This window comes from Sinohyriopsis cumingii, chromosome 6 (assembly GCF_028554795.1).
Source record: "Sinohyriopsis cumingii isolate HCF-2022 chromosome 6, ASM2855479v2, whole genome shotgun sequence".
In the NCBI taxonomy this organism is placed as follows: Eukaryota; Metazoa; Mollusca; class Bivalvia; order Unionida; family Unionidae; genus Sinohyriopsis; species Sinohyriopsis cumingii.
In genome coordinates this window covers 50996451-51008642 of record NC_142966.1, presented here as the reverse complement: position 1 = coordinate 51008642, position 12192 = coordinate 50996451, and the positions used below count along the sequence as shown (strand labels likewise).

The following is a 12192-nucleotide window of genomic DNA, read 5'->3' as shown; positions in this document are numbered from 1 at the left end:
ATGATGACAGGAGATATTTATAAAATATGCAATTACGTTTCACACACAAATATGTCAGTAACTTGCATTTAAAAGAAGAATTCTAACAATCTCAGTTTCCTTCACCTTGGATACTAAGTGATTCATTTTGGTCAAACCTAAGTTTTAGAGAGCTGTATACGGGCACCATATAAAAGACAATTGCTTAAAAAAACAAAAGAATTGGAACATTTCTGTGTCATTACCAATTAGATTTCAACCAGTCAGTTGTTGTCATCACTGTCTGCGTTAAACATAGAGTACAACAGCATCCATTGTGCAACAATTGATGGGAATTTGCTCAGGTGCTTACAGTTTGTTTCAAATGAAAGTTGGCAGCATTTTGCATGTGAAAAGTATTTCCAAAAGTATAGAAAAATATGTTGGCATCTTCCCTTTGGCATCATAATGTGGCAATAAAGCCTCATATTTATGCTCAATGTATTAATGCTCGTAAAATATAGTTGCTTAAATTGCTTTGCTCAAACCTTCTAATTCAGACTGTGTGCATTTAGAAACATATTGATACAGACTTTTGATTATGAAATGGAACATGCAGATCAGTATCTCACCGGGTTTGTTTATCTCACTGATTCTTTTTAGTATACCTCAGTGTTGAGTATTATTCTAAATAATGAGATTTCATTTGACAAACTCAGAATGTGAAGCTCAATGGATCCATTGCAGTATAATAACAATAATTATAATCCATGACTGATGAAATTATTTTACTTGAAAACTTTGTTATCATCTGCACATTAATAGTTGCTTGGTGAGTGCTGGTGCTGATTTGTGTACAGCCCACTATGCCAGAAGCTTAACTTAAGGATTATTTTTGAATCAGTGTGCACGTCTATACACAAGTACACACCCGTAAACAGCATATCAGGAGTGGACTATAGTTAACAAACAAAAACATTTTGGCAAGAAAGACTTTCAGATATACACACAATGCTTAATTTAATTAAATATGACCACCATTACAAAACTTTGAAAATTCTTTTAATGACTTTTGAGAAACCACTAAACAGTATCTGACCAATATATTTGACAGAAAGGATATTTGCATGAAGTGCTTTTAAGTTTGTACAAAAACTGCAATTTTTCAAATATGGCTGCTGCTAAAAACAAATTATGTTTTAGAACTTCATTGAAGCTCCTGAAAATGATTTGACAGAATTTGTCAGAAGGGATAGTTTTTCCATGGCATTTACGTTTATAAAACTGATCCCAATCGACCCTTAAATATGGTGATCTTTACATTGGAAGAAAAACATTTATCGAACTTTATCACAAGAAAACAACAACAGAAGTAAACAACTCTGACAGAAAACAATCTAGTCTAGAGGCGATTCAGTATTTGACAAATGACTGAATCAGTTTCTTAATTACACTAGGCCACAATCATGGTACCTGGTATGTGTTTACATCTTGATGTGTAAATTTACTGATATCAGACTTGCCACACTTATACTTACAGTTTGACAGCAAGTCTTACTAAAATGGCCCTTAAATTAAAGATTTTTGAAATTATACCTAATGATGTGAATATATGATTGTTGCAGTCAAATTTGGTCTTGGCTTCTCTGGATTTAATCCAGATTTCATATTAGCTTTATTGGACATCATGAGCATGTTGTGTGGCGGGAGATGTTTGCCATCACTGTGTGAAATTTAAAAAAACAAATTTGTCAGATTAAGAAATAAAGCAGGAATTTATTGAACTCCTTGATGTTTGAAACTCCAGCTTCTGAAAGTGTGCTGGAGGTAATTAAGGTCTAAGTGTACTTTACAAACCTTTTAGCTTTAAATCATTTTTGCCTTCATTGCATCTGAACATATTTGTGAACTTTTCAAATGCATGTTTTCTAAGCCAACAAAGAAAGACATAATATTTCATTACACCTTCCTAAAAATTCTTATAATTTTTATAAACATATATGTTAGCTCACTGAGGTCTTGCTAGGGTTGGCAGGTCTGATGTACCACTAGTTACGGGCTGGATTGAAATGCAGGCTATTGATGGCCTTACTTAGGTCTTGCTAGGGCTGGCAGATCTGTTTTACCATTCTTTAGATGCTGGATTGAAATGCAGGCTACTGATGACCTTACTTAGGTCTTGCTATGGTTGGCAGGTCTGATTTATCACTAGTTCGGGGTTGGGTCGAATTGATGGCCATTGACTGCCTTACTAAGATCTTTCTATGGTTGGTAGATCTGATTGCCACTTGTTAGGGGCTGGTTTGAAATCCATGCTGTTCATGGCCGTAATTAAATCTTGCTATGGTTGGCAGACCTATTTTACCACTTGTTAGTGGCTGGTTTGAAATCCACGCTATTCATGGCCGTACTTAAACAAAGGTTGGCAGATCTGTTTTACCATTAGTTAGGGGCTGGGTTTAAATGCGAGCTATTGACTGCCTAAGAAGGTCTTGCTATGGTTGGCAGGTCTGATTTATCACAGCTTGGGGTTGAATTGAAATGCAGACCATTGACTTCCTTACTTACGTCTTTCTAGGGCTGGAAGGTCTGATTTACAACTGGTTTGGGGGCTCAGGTCGACATGCAGGCTATGGTCAACTCGTAATTCAAACAATAACTGCTGTCTACCTTGAGAAGAAAATTTAATGTGTGGTAATTAGTGTATTTACTTGTCTTACATCAGGTAAGGAAGATAGAGTAAAATGTTTCTGGTGTGGAGGAGAGTTGTATGACTGGGATCCACAGGATGACCCCTGGGAAGAGCATGTCAAGTGGTTCCCTGCATGTGGCTATGTCATCTCGATGATGGAAGAGAACTGTCAAGTACATCCAGAATGTTCTGGTACACTGATGTTTATGTAGCTCTCAAATTATCAGTTAATTAATTTACATTATTCATTCTAAGAAAATACTTTGAGGCCATTGTTGGCGTGAACAAAATCAGAAGAAAAAGAGACTACATGAAGATAGTTAATACATGTTTATTGGTTAGACATGTACATCGTCTAGTTTTAGTTCTCTAAACCTCGTAATAGACCATCACATTATCCAGATGCAGTTCTTACCCTGATGTACTTGACTGAAGTATTGGAAAGGTTATTTAAACAAAGTTTGGCAAGTTAGGCACATTAGAACAATATCCCAGCAATAACTAAAGAACAGCTACTAGTTAAGGCCCAGTTTAGTAAACATGTCTTGAAATTATATCCCTTTACACGCGTTCTGCTGCCGAAGGTAAGAACATAATATATTAACACTTCCTGGGGGTAATACCCAAAAATAGCTAATATACCAAGTTCAAGCAAGAAAAGACGCATTAATGATTACTGCACAGTTTATTCAAATTTCTGCAACATTAGTCTCTGACATGAAACATGTAAATGTAAGAATTTCAGAAAAGATTATATAATTTGCAAGTGAATATTGAAAGGCAGTGTTTATGTTGTATAAAGTCCATCATGGTAATAAGTTTATATATCATAGAATGCATCAAAATAATTGTAAGGACTGAAAACTCAGTAAACGAAACTTATTATGAGTGCAAAAGAGTAGGACTGCTCATTGAGTTTGACATGTTATACTCCCCCAAAATAAACATAGTCGTAGCAGATAATTTAATTAAGACTAAACCTAAAATATTTGTATTTATTACTGTACAGTTATTGAGTTACAGAGAGTTAACATTTTTATGCTACGTTTTATGCATAATATTAACTGTATTTATCCAAGAGACCCAAAACTCATTTTTGACATCACAGAAAATCATGACACTTGATCTGAAACATGTAAAATGCTTAAGTCGTTCACGTCGACCTGATAATTCATTACAAAAATGGCTCCATTGAAATACTTTTTTTTGCAGATGGAAAGAAAATTAATATAAGGTATTTGCTCAAAAATAATATTTGAAATATCACGTGATAACTGAAATAATTTTCATGTACTTGACCAATTTGTCTTCCTTAATGCCTTTACATTTTAATAAATAGGATTAGGATTCAGTTGCTCTGCATAATTAAGGACGTTTTTGGTAGTAGTTACATGGAATGTTCAAGACCATTGACCATTTCAATACCTATTTAAGAATGTTTGATTCTTTATGGTTGTCATATGAATAAAAGGATATAAATTGTTAGACAGTAGCTTTTGTTAATATAATGATGGTGTGGCAAGCCTCTTTCTAGGTATATGGGTGTTACGTTTTGGGAGAAAATTTGTTAATAATTCCGTAGGGGGCACGTGAGAAAGTGGGCGCATTCTCCGGGATGTGAAATTAGCATAAATATCATCTTCATGTGCAAAGAAATATTATATAAATTTTAAGAGACAGTTTCCATTCTGTGTATTTTGTATTTTAACAAGTCCATGTCTGGATATTGAAGAGTGCAGCTCATAGGAAACTTGGAGAGACTAGACAGTGCTCCGAGTGCCGAAGTTTTGCGCCCGTTAAAAATAAGAGGAAGTTAGTTATAGGAACTTCCGATGAGACTGGAACAAAGTCTTCTGAGGAAGCTCTCCAGGTGGGAACTGATGCCACATGAAGATTAGAGAGAAGATATGGAGAGCAGGCAAAGATAGGCTGTTGTGCTGGAAGGAGGGCCAAAGACGGAAACATGGGTACTAGAAATACCGAAGAGGACAAGAGAACAGAAACAAGGGTACCGGAAGTATCGACAAGGAGAGCAGGGCAAGGAATACAAGGTGGAAGTTACAGATGAGTAGAAGGGACACGGGAAGGAAACACTCTCACCTTTACTTTTGCGGGATGAAATAATTGGAAATGTATAGTTCGTGGATTGATTGGAACCAATTGCATTTAAAATTGCCCTGTAATTGGGCATACTTTTATATAGTTTATTACACTACAATACCTTCACCTTATTCATTTTATATTTTAAAACCTAGACCGTAGGCTTTGATGACTTGGGGCTCGGAGCTATTTAACCTTTGAATTGTCCGTCCTTCTCCGGGGTTAGTAATAATTCCGTAGGGGGCACGTGACAATAAGTATAAACTCTTATGTCGCATTTAAGAGTTATTAAGCTCCCATGGAAGTGGCTGGTGGTGGTGAAACTGCATGCCCCTGAAGTGGCTGATGGATGTGCATTTCAGAAAGCAAGAATTATAACACTGCAGCTGTTCTTCCAGGGAGGTAAATCATTTGATGAAACTGGACCATAGAACAAGTATGTTGAAAAAGAGATGAAAAGAAGATTCTTATCAGCTAGGGACAATGTATATCTATTTGACCCAAACGTTCATTTCTCAAGGTCACTCGTTTTACTTTGTTTAAAATAGGATTATAAAATGAGTTGCATACACAACACTGATAGGGATAGTGAGCAGATGTTTCTTCGGGAATTCTTTTTAATTTTAAGTAAACACCAAGTACTGGTAATGTGAATTTATCTTTTCATGAGTATCAGTTTTCATGGTTTTGTCAAAAATAATTTTTGTTGGTACTTACATTTTTGTGCGTAGAAATGGTTCTTATATTTTCCACAGAAAGAATATTTGGTGGGTTTTAAATTCCTGGTTTGAAGAAACCAACACGTCCATGAATATTGATATGCCACAATCAAAAGAGAATTCACAGTAATCTCTCCCTCGATAACTGGTGCTCATTTGATCTCATAAGCATAGACTGATGCAAATGAGGAGGCACAAGTTACCGAGAGACTCTTTAAAAAAATTAGAAATGGGATGGACATTTCAAGTGTGAAGAAGGGTCACAGTTAATCAACTGAATACCTTCTTATACCTTTTATCTACCCCTTTTGTTGACGTCACACAAAAAATATTGACTTCATAATACATTAAAGGTCAGCTATTAATTGATTGTAACAATTAAACCAACACTTTTACAAGGCAGAGATCGAAACGCAGTTGGTACTTGATTAGGTTGATTAGGTTGTCATAGAAACACTCACGGGTATTACAGTGATGGTCAATTGGGACTTTTCATGAGCGAATACAGTAGAGCATATTTCATTTATCATTACATATTTCTTTTATCATTACATTGAAACCAAATTAAAAAATACAACTAAAACACAGATATCACTTGACAATACATATTTAATTGTGTTATGTATATTTAATTTAATTATTTGTTTGTTAGTTTTTTAATTTTTTTATTCCATTATATGCTACTGTATGGTAACCTTATTTACTGGATTGGACATTTTCCAGAAATTCAGTTCAGTTCTGTATGATCTGACTGCTATAATACTAGAAACAATGTATCTAGTTTCTGACCTCAATTCAGAAACAGTGGAGTTCTGGTAAATAACTGTTTTATTTGTTTTAATAAATATTCTTTCTCAGAGTAAGAACCATTGTTTTAGTTACGGTCATACTGGGAGTACGTGATGCTAGGCATGTAAAAAGCTTCTGTTTTGTTCTGGAAGGATTACCATATGACTCGGGAATCTGTTTTGCGTCTTAAGTTAGCCTTATACCTAATGTTTTATATACAAGTAGTCAGTGAGCTTTAAGCTTTTGACACGTTAAGTTGTGCTGTTTTCACCAGTTTGAGCTGTGGATTTATTTTTTTTTTCTAATTAATGGATTTCATGTGATTATATTCCCTGGAAATACTTAAGTGCCCTAAATTAAATTCTTGGATAAGGACATTTGTCGAAATTTATAAACAATTCAAAACTGGAATAATATTTTCTGTGATTCTACAAGAGACAATTGAAACTGCAGCACTCGAACTCAGTCTCATTCAGGACTTTTTATTACTAGGACTTCTAGATTTTAATTCTTTGATTACTTTTGGGTTTGATTTGTAAAACCGTAATATATTTTTGCCTCATTTTTCACTTGATATTCTAGGGAAATAAATTAGTTGTGAAGTTTTACAAAGCTTGTTGTCTTCACTTTTTCCTGTTACTTTTTGTAAGAGACTAGACTCATAACAAGAACATTGGGGTTCATGCCCTTGGGATATATGAATATTGGGCTAAAATATTCAAGAAAACTTTGTTGTTTTGAATTTAAATTCCCCTAGCTTTTTTTAAGTATTTTAGATCCAAAGTATTAATTCACATTTTAAAAATCTTTATTGAAATCAACAGGAAATTTATACAATGTCATCAAACGTCCAGATCTTTCTTCCAAATCCTTCCCAGGAGCAGTTTGACTGTTTGGATAAAGGTGAATTGATTCAACTTGCCAGAAAATATGATCTTTCTGAAGCAAAAGCTTCTTTAATGAAGCAAGAAATAATACATACTTTGGTCCAGTATTTGGTGGAAAAGAATGTTTTGGATAAAAGTGTTTTGGTTTCGATCAGGAAGTCTATATCAGACTCTGACATAAAAGTAAAGGAATTAAAATTAAAATACAAGATGGAATTAGACTTAAGAAAGCTAGAACTTCAGAAAGACAAAGAAGAACAAATGCGTTTGCAATTGGAGAAAGAGAAAGAACAAATGTTATTGGAGAAAGAGGAAAAGCAGATACAAATGCAGTTACAGAAAGAACAAACGCTGTTACAAGCACATATAGAAGATAGAGAGACAAATGCAGTTATAGAAAGAACATTTGCAGTTACAGAGAGAAGAGAGAAAAGCGCAAATTGAGTTACTTTTTCAGACAGAGAAGAGAGAGGCATATGCAAATGCAAATGCAAAGAGAGAAGAAAGAGAGGGATTATCAACTTAGAATAAAAGAAATTGAGCTGGCAAGTGAAATGCAAATTCCCACTTCACATAAAAATTCGAGTTTTGATGTTGCAAAGAATATTAAGCTTGTGCCTCCTTGTAGAGAAAAAGAAGTAGACAATTATTTTCCTCAGTTTGAAAAATTGATGAAAATTTGAAATGGCCAAGGGAGCATTGGACTCTATTATTACAATGTATACTTACTGATAAAGCTAGTGATATTTACAATTCACTGACACTACAGTAAAGTACAGACTATGATTTAGTTAAGAAATGAATCGTAAAATGGTTGAGTTGGTCCCTGAGACTCATTTTGTTCCATTTTAAATGATAATATTTTTTGTCTAAATATTTATTTTGAAATTCTGGCGAGATAGTCTTCATCGTTGTTTACGGGAGATTCATCGCCGTTATTTTTTATCATAATAGCGTTTCAGCTCTCTGTATTTTTTTCCACCACATTGCACACACAATAGCATTTTTTCTCTAACCCCAACACCGCACTTCAAACACGGTTTCGATCCTAGACTCCCTCTTCGTCCGCTTTGCACATGAAGTCCACATAATTCATTTACGCAAGCTTTGTTACAATGAACAGAAGAACCGATCATTAACCATTTACAGTTATTCCGTTTTGTTTGAATCATTATGTATATATTTATACTTCATTTTAAATATATATTTGTCTTAATTATAATAAGGAGGAGTTTGAGAGACTATCTACAATCGAACCTTCATGAAAGCTAGATTCGATCTTGACAGAAACCCATGACTTGCCAAGACGAGCTCTTCTCGATCCGACGAAAATTCTGATTAAAATTTTTCATGACGCCACGAAAGAATTTCGCGGTGATGCTGCAGCTCATGTGTGGTCAACATTCAGAATCATGCATAATACCTAAGGTGTTATCGATGCTACAATGAGTGACCAACGAACGGCGAAGATTAGTAATTATCTCGACAATCAAAGATATTTTTGTAGAATAAAAAGTTATTGCGGAGCCAGACGATACTTCGATTATCCGTGACAAACGTGACCATGTTCGATTACACAAGGACGTTGGAAACGCTGTTGAAAATATTTAACGTTTAATAAAAATTTCAAACTAGGAATGTTGACTGGTATTGACAAACCGAATCATGAACGAGCGTATCCTGCGTATGCAGTTATATATGCGATAAATCCGCTGCATAATAAACCTAGCGTTGATGATCTCAGACCGATGAAATATTTGAGGCTGAATTGTGTAGCCAAGCAAATTACTGAACATTTCACAAACGCGATACCTGGAAGAGGTTTAACAGATATAAGACGTAAAAAAAAATGAGTGGGCAGAAACAGTTAAAGATACTGGAGCGTCTATCAAAGACGTCGCTGAACTAGGAAAGAAATTAAAATTTCCAATAATGATAAATCAATAACCGGAGAGATTGTGTACGAATCGAAAGGAGCTCCGATAAACATTGTTGACTTCGGCCATAACAATATTTTCACGTAGGAAGCTATTTTTTCGCGAACGTACTCTTCTAAAACGTTGTGTGTTCATCCTCCGTGCTGATTGGTTAAACTTTTGTACTTAGGTTGTTTGCATCATGTATAAATAATGCAGTACATGCAATTATGAAGCTTGCTGAGAGAATGCTAGTCCGATAAATCAACCCCACAAATCTGTGCTGATAGTGATGGACGATGTTGTGGGTCTGATGTTACCTGTTCATTAAAATGTGTACTTTTGCTGCATGCAAATTATTCCGGAACAAACCCGCGTATACTTTAGAAATATAATGGTAATTGGCCATATCAAGTGCAAAATTCAAAATGGTCACCGGACATATGGTTGTGTTATTCCAAGTGGATTTTCAAGTCACCTAACATATGAGTTGCTCAAAAAATATAATCTACATTTCACCAAAAGAACCTTCAGCCGGCGGTAGCTGCACAGCCACGAGAAATACTGGCACGTGTATGACATGTACACCGATGTGTGCAGCCAATTTTGGATGCAGACAATGGCAGCTCTTAATGAATAGGTGATATCAACCCCCATACCGGAAAATCAATATCATCACGGGTGAAGGCCTGATTTATCGGCCTAAGAGAAAGCGTATTGAGGACGACTACAGATTAATCATAAAAGTTGGTCATAGTGACCCAAATTTCTCCTTCTGGCACTGGTTGCGTTTTATATATTAAGTGTATTTCTCATGCTCTATTCATACTAATTATCAAACTAAATCATTGCATGCATCTGTTCCATATTTGAACCACACCCTTAAAACAAAAAAGAAAATATCTGACTTCCACTTCACATTTTACTCTCTTAGTGCAAGTTTTATAATTAGATCATACCCAAATAGGTTTCTTGAACCTTCTATGCATGCTATTACATCTAAAATCATGAAAAGTGGTTAGGCAGTGCATCTTGATGAGTACTGTGTAATCACCAAAATAAATCGTTACTGTAACTCACATTTCATTATTCACTGACTGGTGACCGATTGTATGCATCTCTGTTAGTACCAATCCCTTGCCAAGGCTTTAAAAATTCACTTGCCTCATGCCTAGGACAATCTCAAAATGTACTCAAGCAAGATTCAGTTTGCAAGGTATTTGCACACAGGCAGGACCAAAAAATTGAGAGAGACCAATGTCGAGTTCATTTTATACATTTGTAATGCTTTATATTCTGCAAGTTGTATTCTCTGCAATCTTGACACAGCTCATATATTTAGGGTTTTCATGTAGCACATTCTTCTTTTACATAATTGTATGCAGTCTTTTTCATCTGTTGATCCCATATTTCAAAATTATGCTATCAAAATCAGTCATTTCCATTTGGTAGTCACTGTTGCGATAAGTCTCGCATTTTTTCACACCGACCTGATAATGTAAATATTTACTATTGGAAGCAAATTTTGACAAATATTTATATCTTTCACTTATCAGTTATGTTTGAATTGAAATATATGCATGTATGTATTGAATTCACCAAATTCCAAATCCAAATCTTAGCACTGCGCATTTCTTGACTTCCTGATATGTGCCAAGCTTCCCAGCTCTAAACAACTGGCTTCTCAGATATTGTTTTGATGCATGTCACCAAGTTGATAGTGATTAGGTAATAATTGTTAATAATATAACTTTTGTGTGATTTCTTTGACAGGTGTTTGGAAATAAAGCACCTGTTGACATTGATTAGCCACTTGGATTTCATTACATTTGAGACTGATCTAGGGAAAATCTAGCCCTCCCAAGTGGTGTCTATCATTTATTGTCTGCTTGTTTATGTGATAATTACAGGAGAGAGGTAACTGCTTACATGTTTGTCAAATAATTAAAAGGATACAAATAAGTGTCCACAAATCTTTCAGAAAAGCCGGCTTGTCAGAGGTTGTTACTATGCATGTCAGTGATTTCAGGGTGACTAGGTCATCACTGTTAAACAAATGAACAAAACAAATGTTTATGAATCATTCATTTGTGAGTATAAAGATTGTGGAAGAGACGAGCCCAGTAGCATATCTATACAATCAAAATTAAATTTTCATAAAGACTCTGATGAACTTGTTTCAAAGAAATATAGTTGTTTAATTTTTCAGTTTTTATCAGAAACCTTATCTCTCTGCTAATCTATCGATATATTTGCATGTCTGTCAATGCCTTTTAATGATACATACATTCTGCCCCTTCCTTTTCTTCAAATTAACATACCTTTCTTTATGTACTTATTTTTTTATATCTTCAGTTATCGGCTATTGGCTTTAATGGTACAAAAATTAATAGAAAATGAAAGGGTTTTTAAAAAAAAAAACACAAATACAACAGTATTTCCTTATGTTTTAATTTTCACTGTGATATTGTGGGTTTTTTTATGTTGTCATATTATAAAAAGAGCGAAGAATCGTTTAAATTCCATTAAAAACAGATTTAGGCCTGTTGTTAAATTACAAGATTTTAAAAAGGACAAGGTTAAATCCAAGTACCCATTCTGTGGAATTTTCCCTATAGTAATTGTTTTCAATGGCTTTCTTTCCAATACAGATGTCAACACAATTCTCCAAGATAACCAAAGCCTATAGGATCAGCGTCTGTAAAATCTGCATAGATGAGGAAATTTGAGTTACGTTCTTGCCATGTGGTCATTTTACCTGCTGTTTTGCTTGTGCCTGTCCCTCTGAATGACTGCCCCATCTGAAGAAAGCCCATTCAGGAATCAATCAAAACCTTCTGGTCATGAAGTGCTGGTAGCATTTTTTCCAGATAAAGAATTTTTTTGTAAAAACTAAAATTATTACAACATATAGATTTTTGTGATATCTAGGTTATGGTATGATTAATCACCTCATCTGATCAACCCAGCTCACATAAAAATGTATTTTTTATTATACTGAAACTTAAAGATGTCCATGAGTCTATATTTATCAGCCACCATTTTGAGAGTGTGTCTTGACACCTCACAGAAGAGATGGCCTTGATAGTGATGTGACTAAATTCTTGCTTATTGTTGTACATTAGTGCCTG

General features: G+C 34.7%; 1 protein-coding gene across 5 annotated transcripts in view; it reads left to right on the top strand.

The window, feature by feature from the left end:
- The window catches only part of LOC149796914 (uncharacterized), a 73121-nt gene extending 61228 nt beyond the window's left edge, over positions 1 to 11893 (top strand). For 2 of the 5 annotated variants that reach the window (XM_089960300.1, XM_089960299.1), the window contains exons 11-12: positions 2684 to 2842; positions 4363 to 5297. In XM_089960300.1, coding sequence (XP_089816426.1) covers positions 2684 to 2842; positions 4363 to 4541 — 338 coding nt within the window. In that variant the 3' untranslated portion in view covers positions 4542 to 5297. Of the gene's footprint in view, positions 1 to 2683; positions 2843 to 4362; positions 5298 to 11712 lie in introns of those variants that run through there. The other 3 variants (XM_089960301.1, XM_089960298.1, XM_089960302.1) reach the window with 3 other exon arrangements.
- Positions 11894 to 12192: the final 299 nt, after the last annotated feature.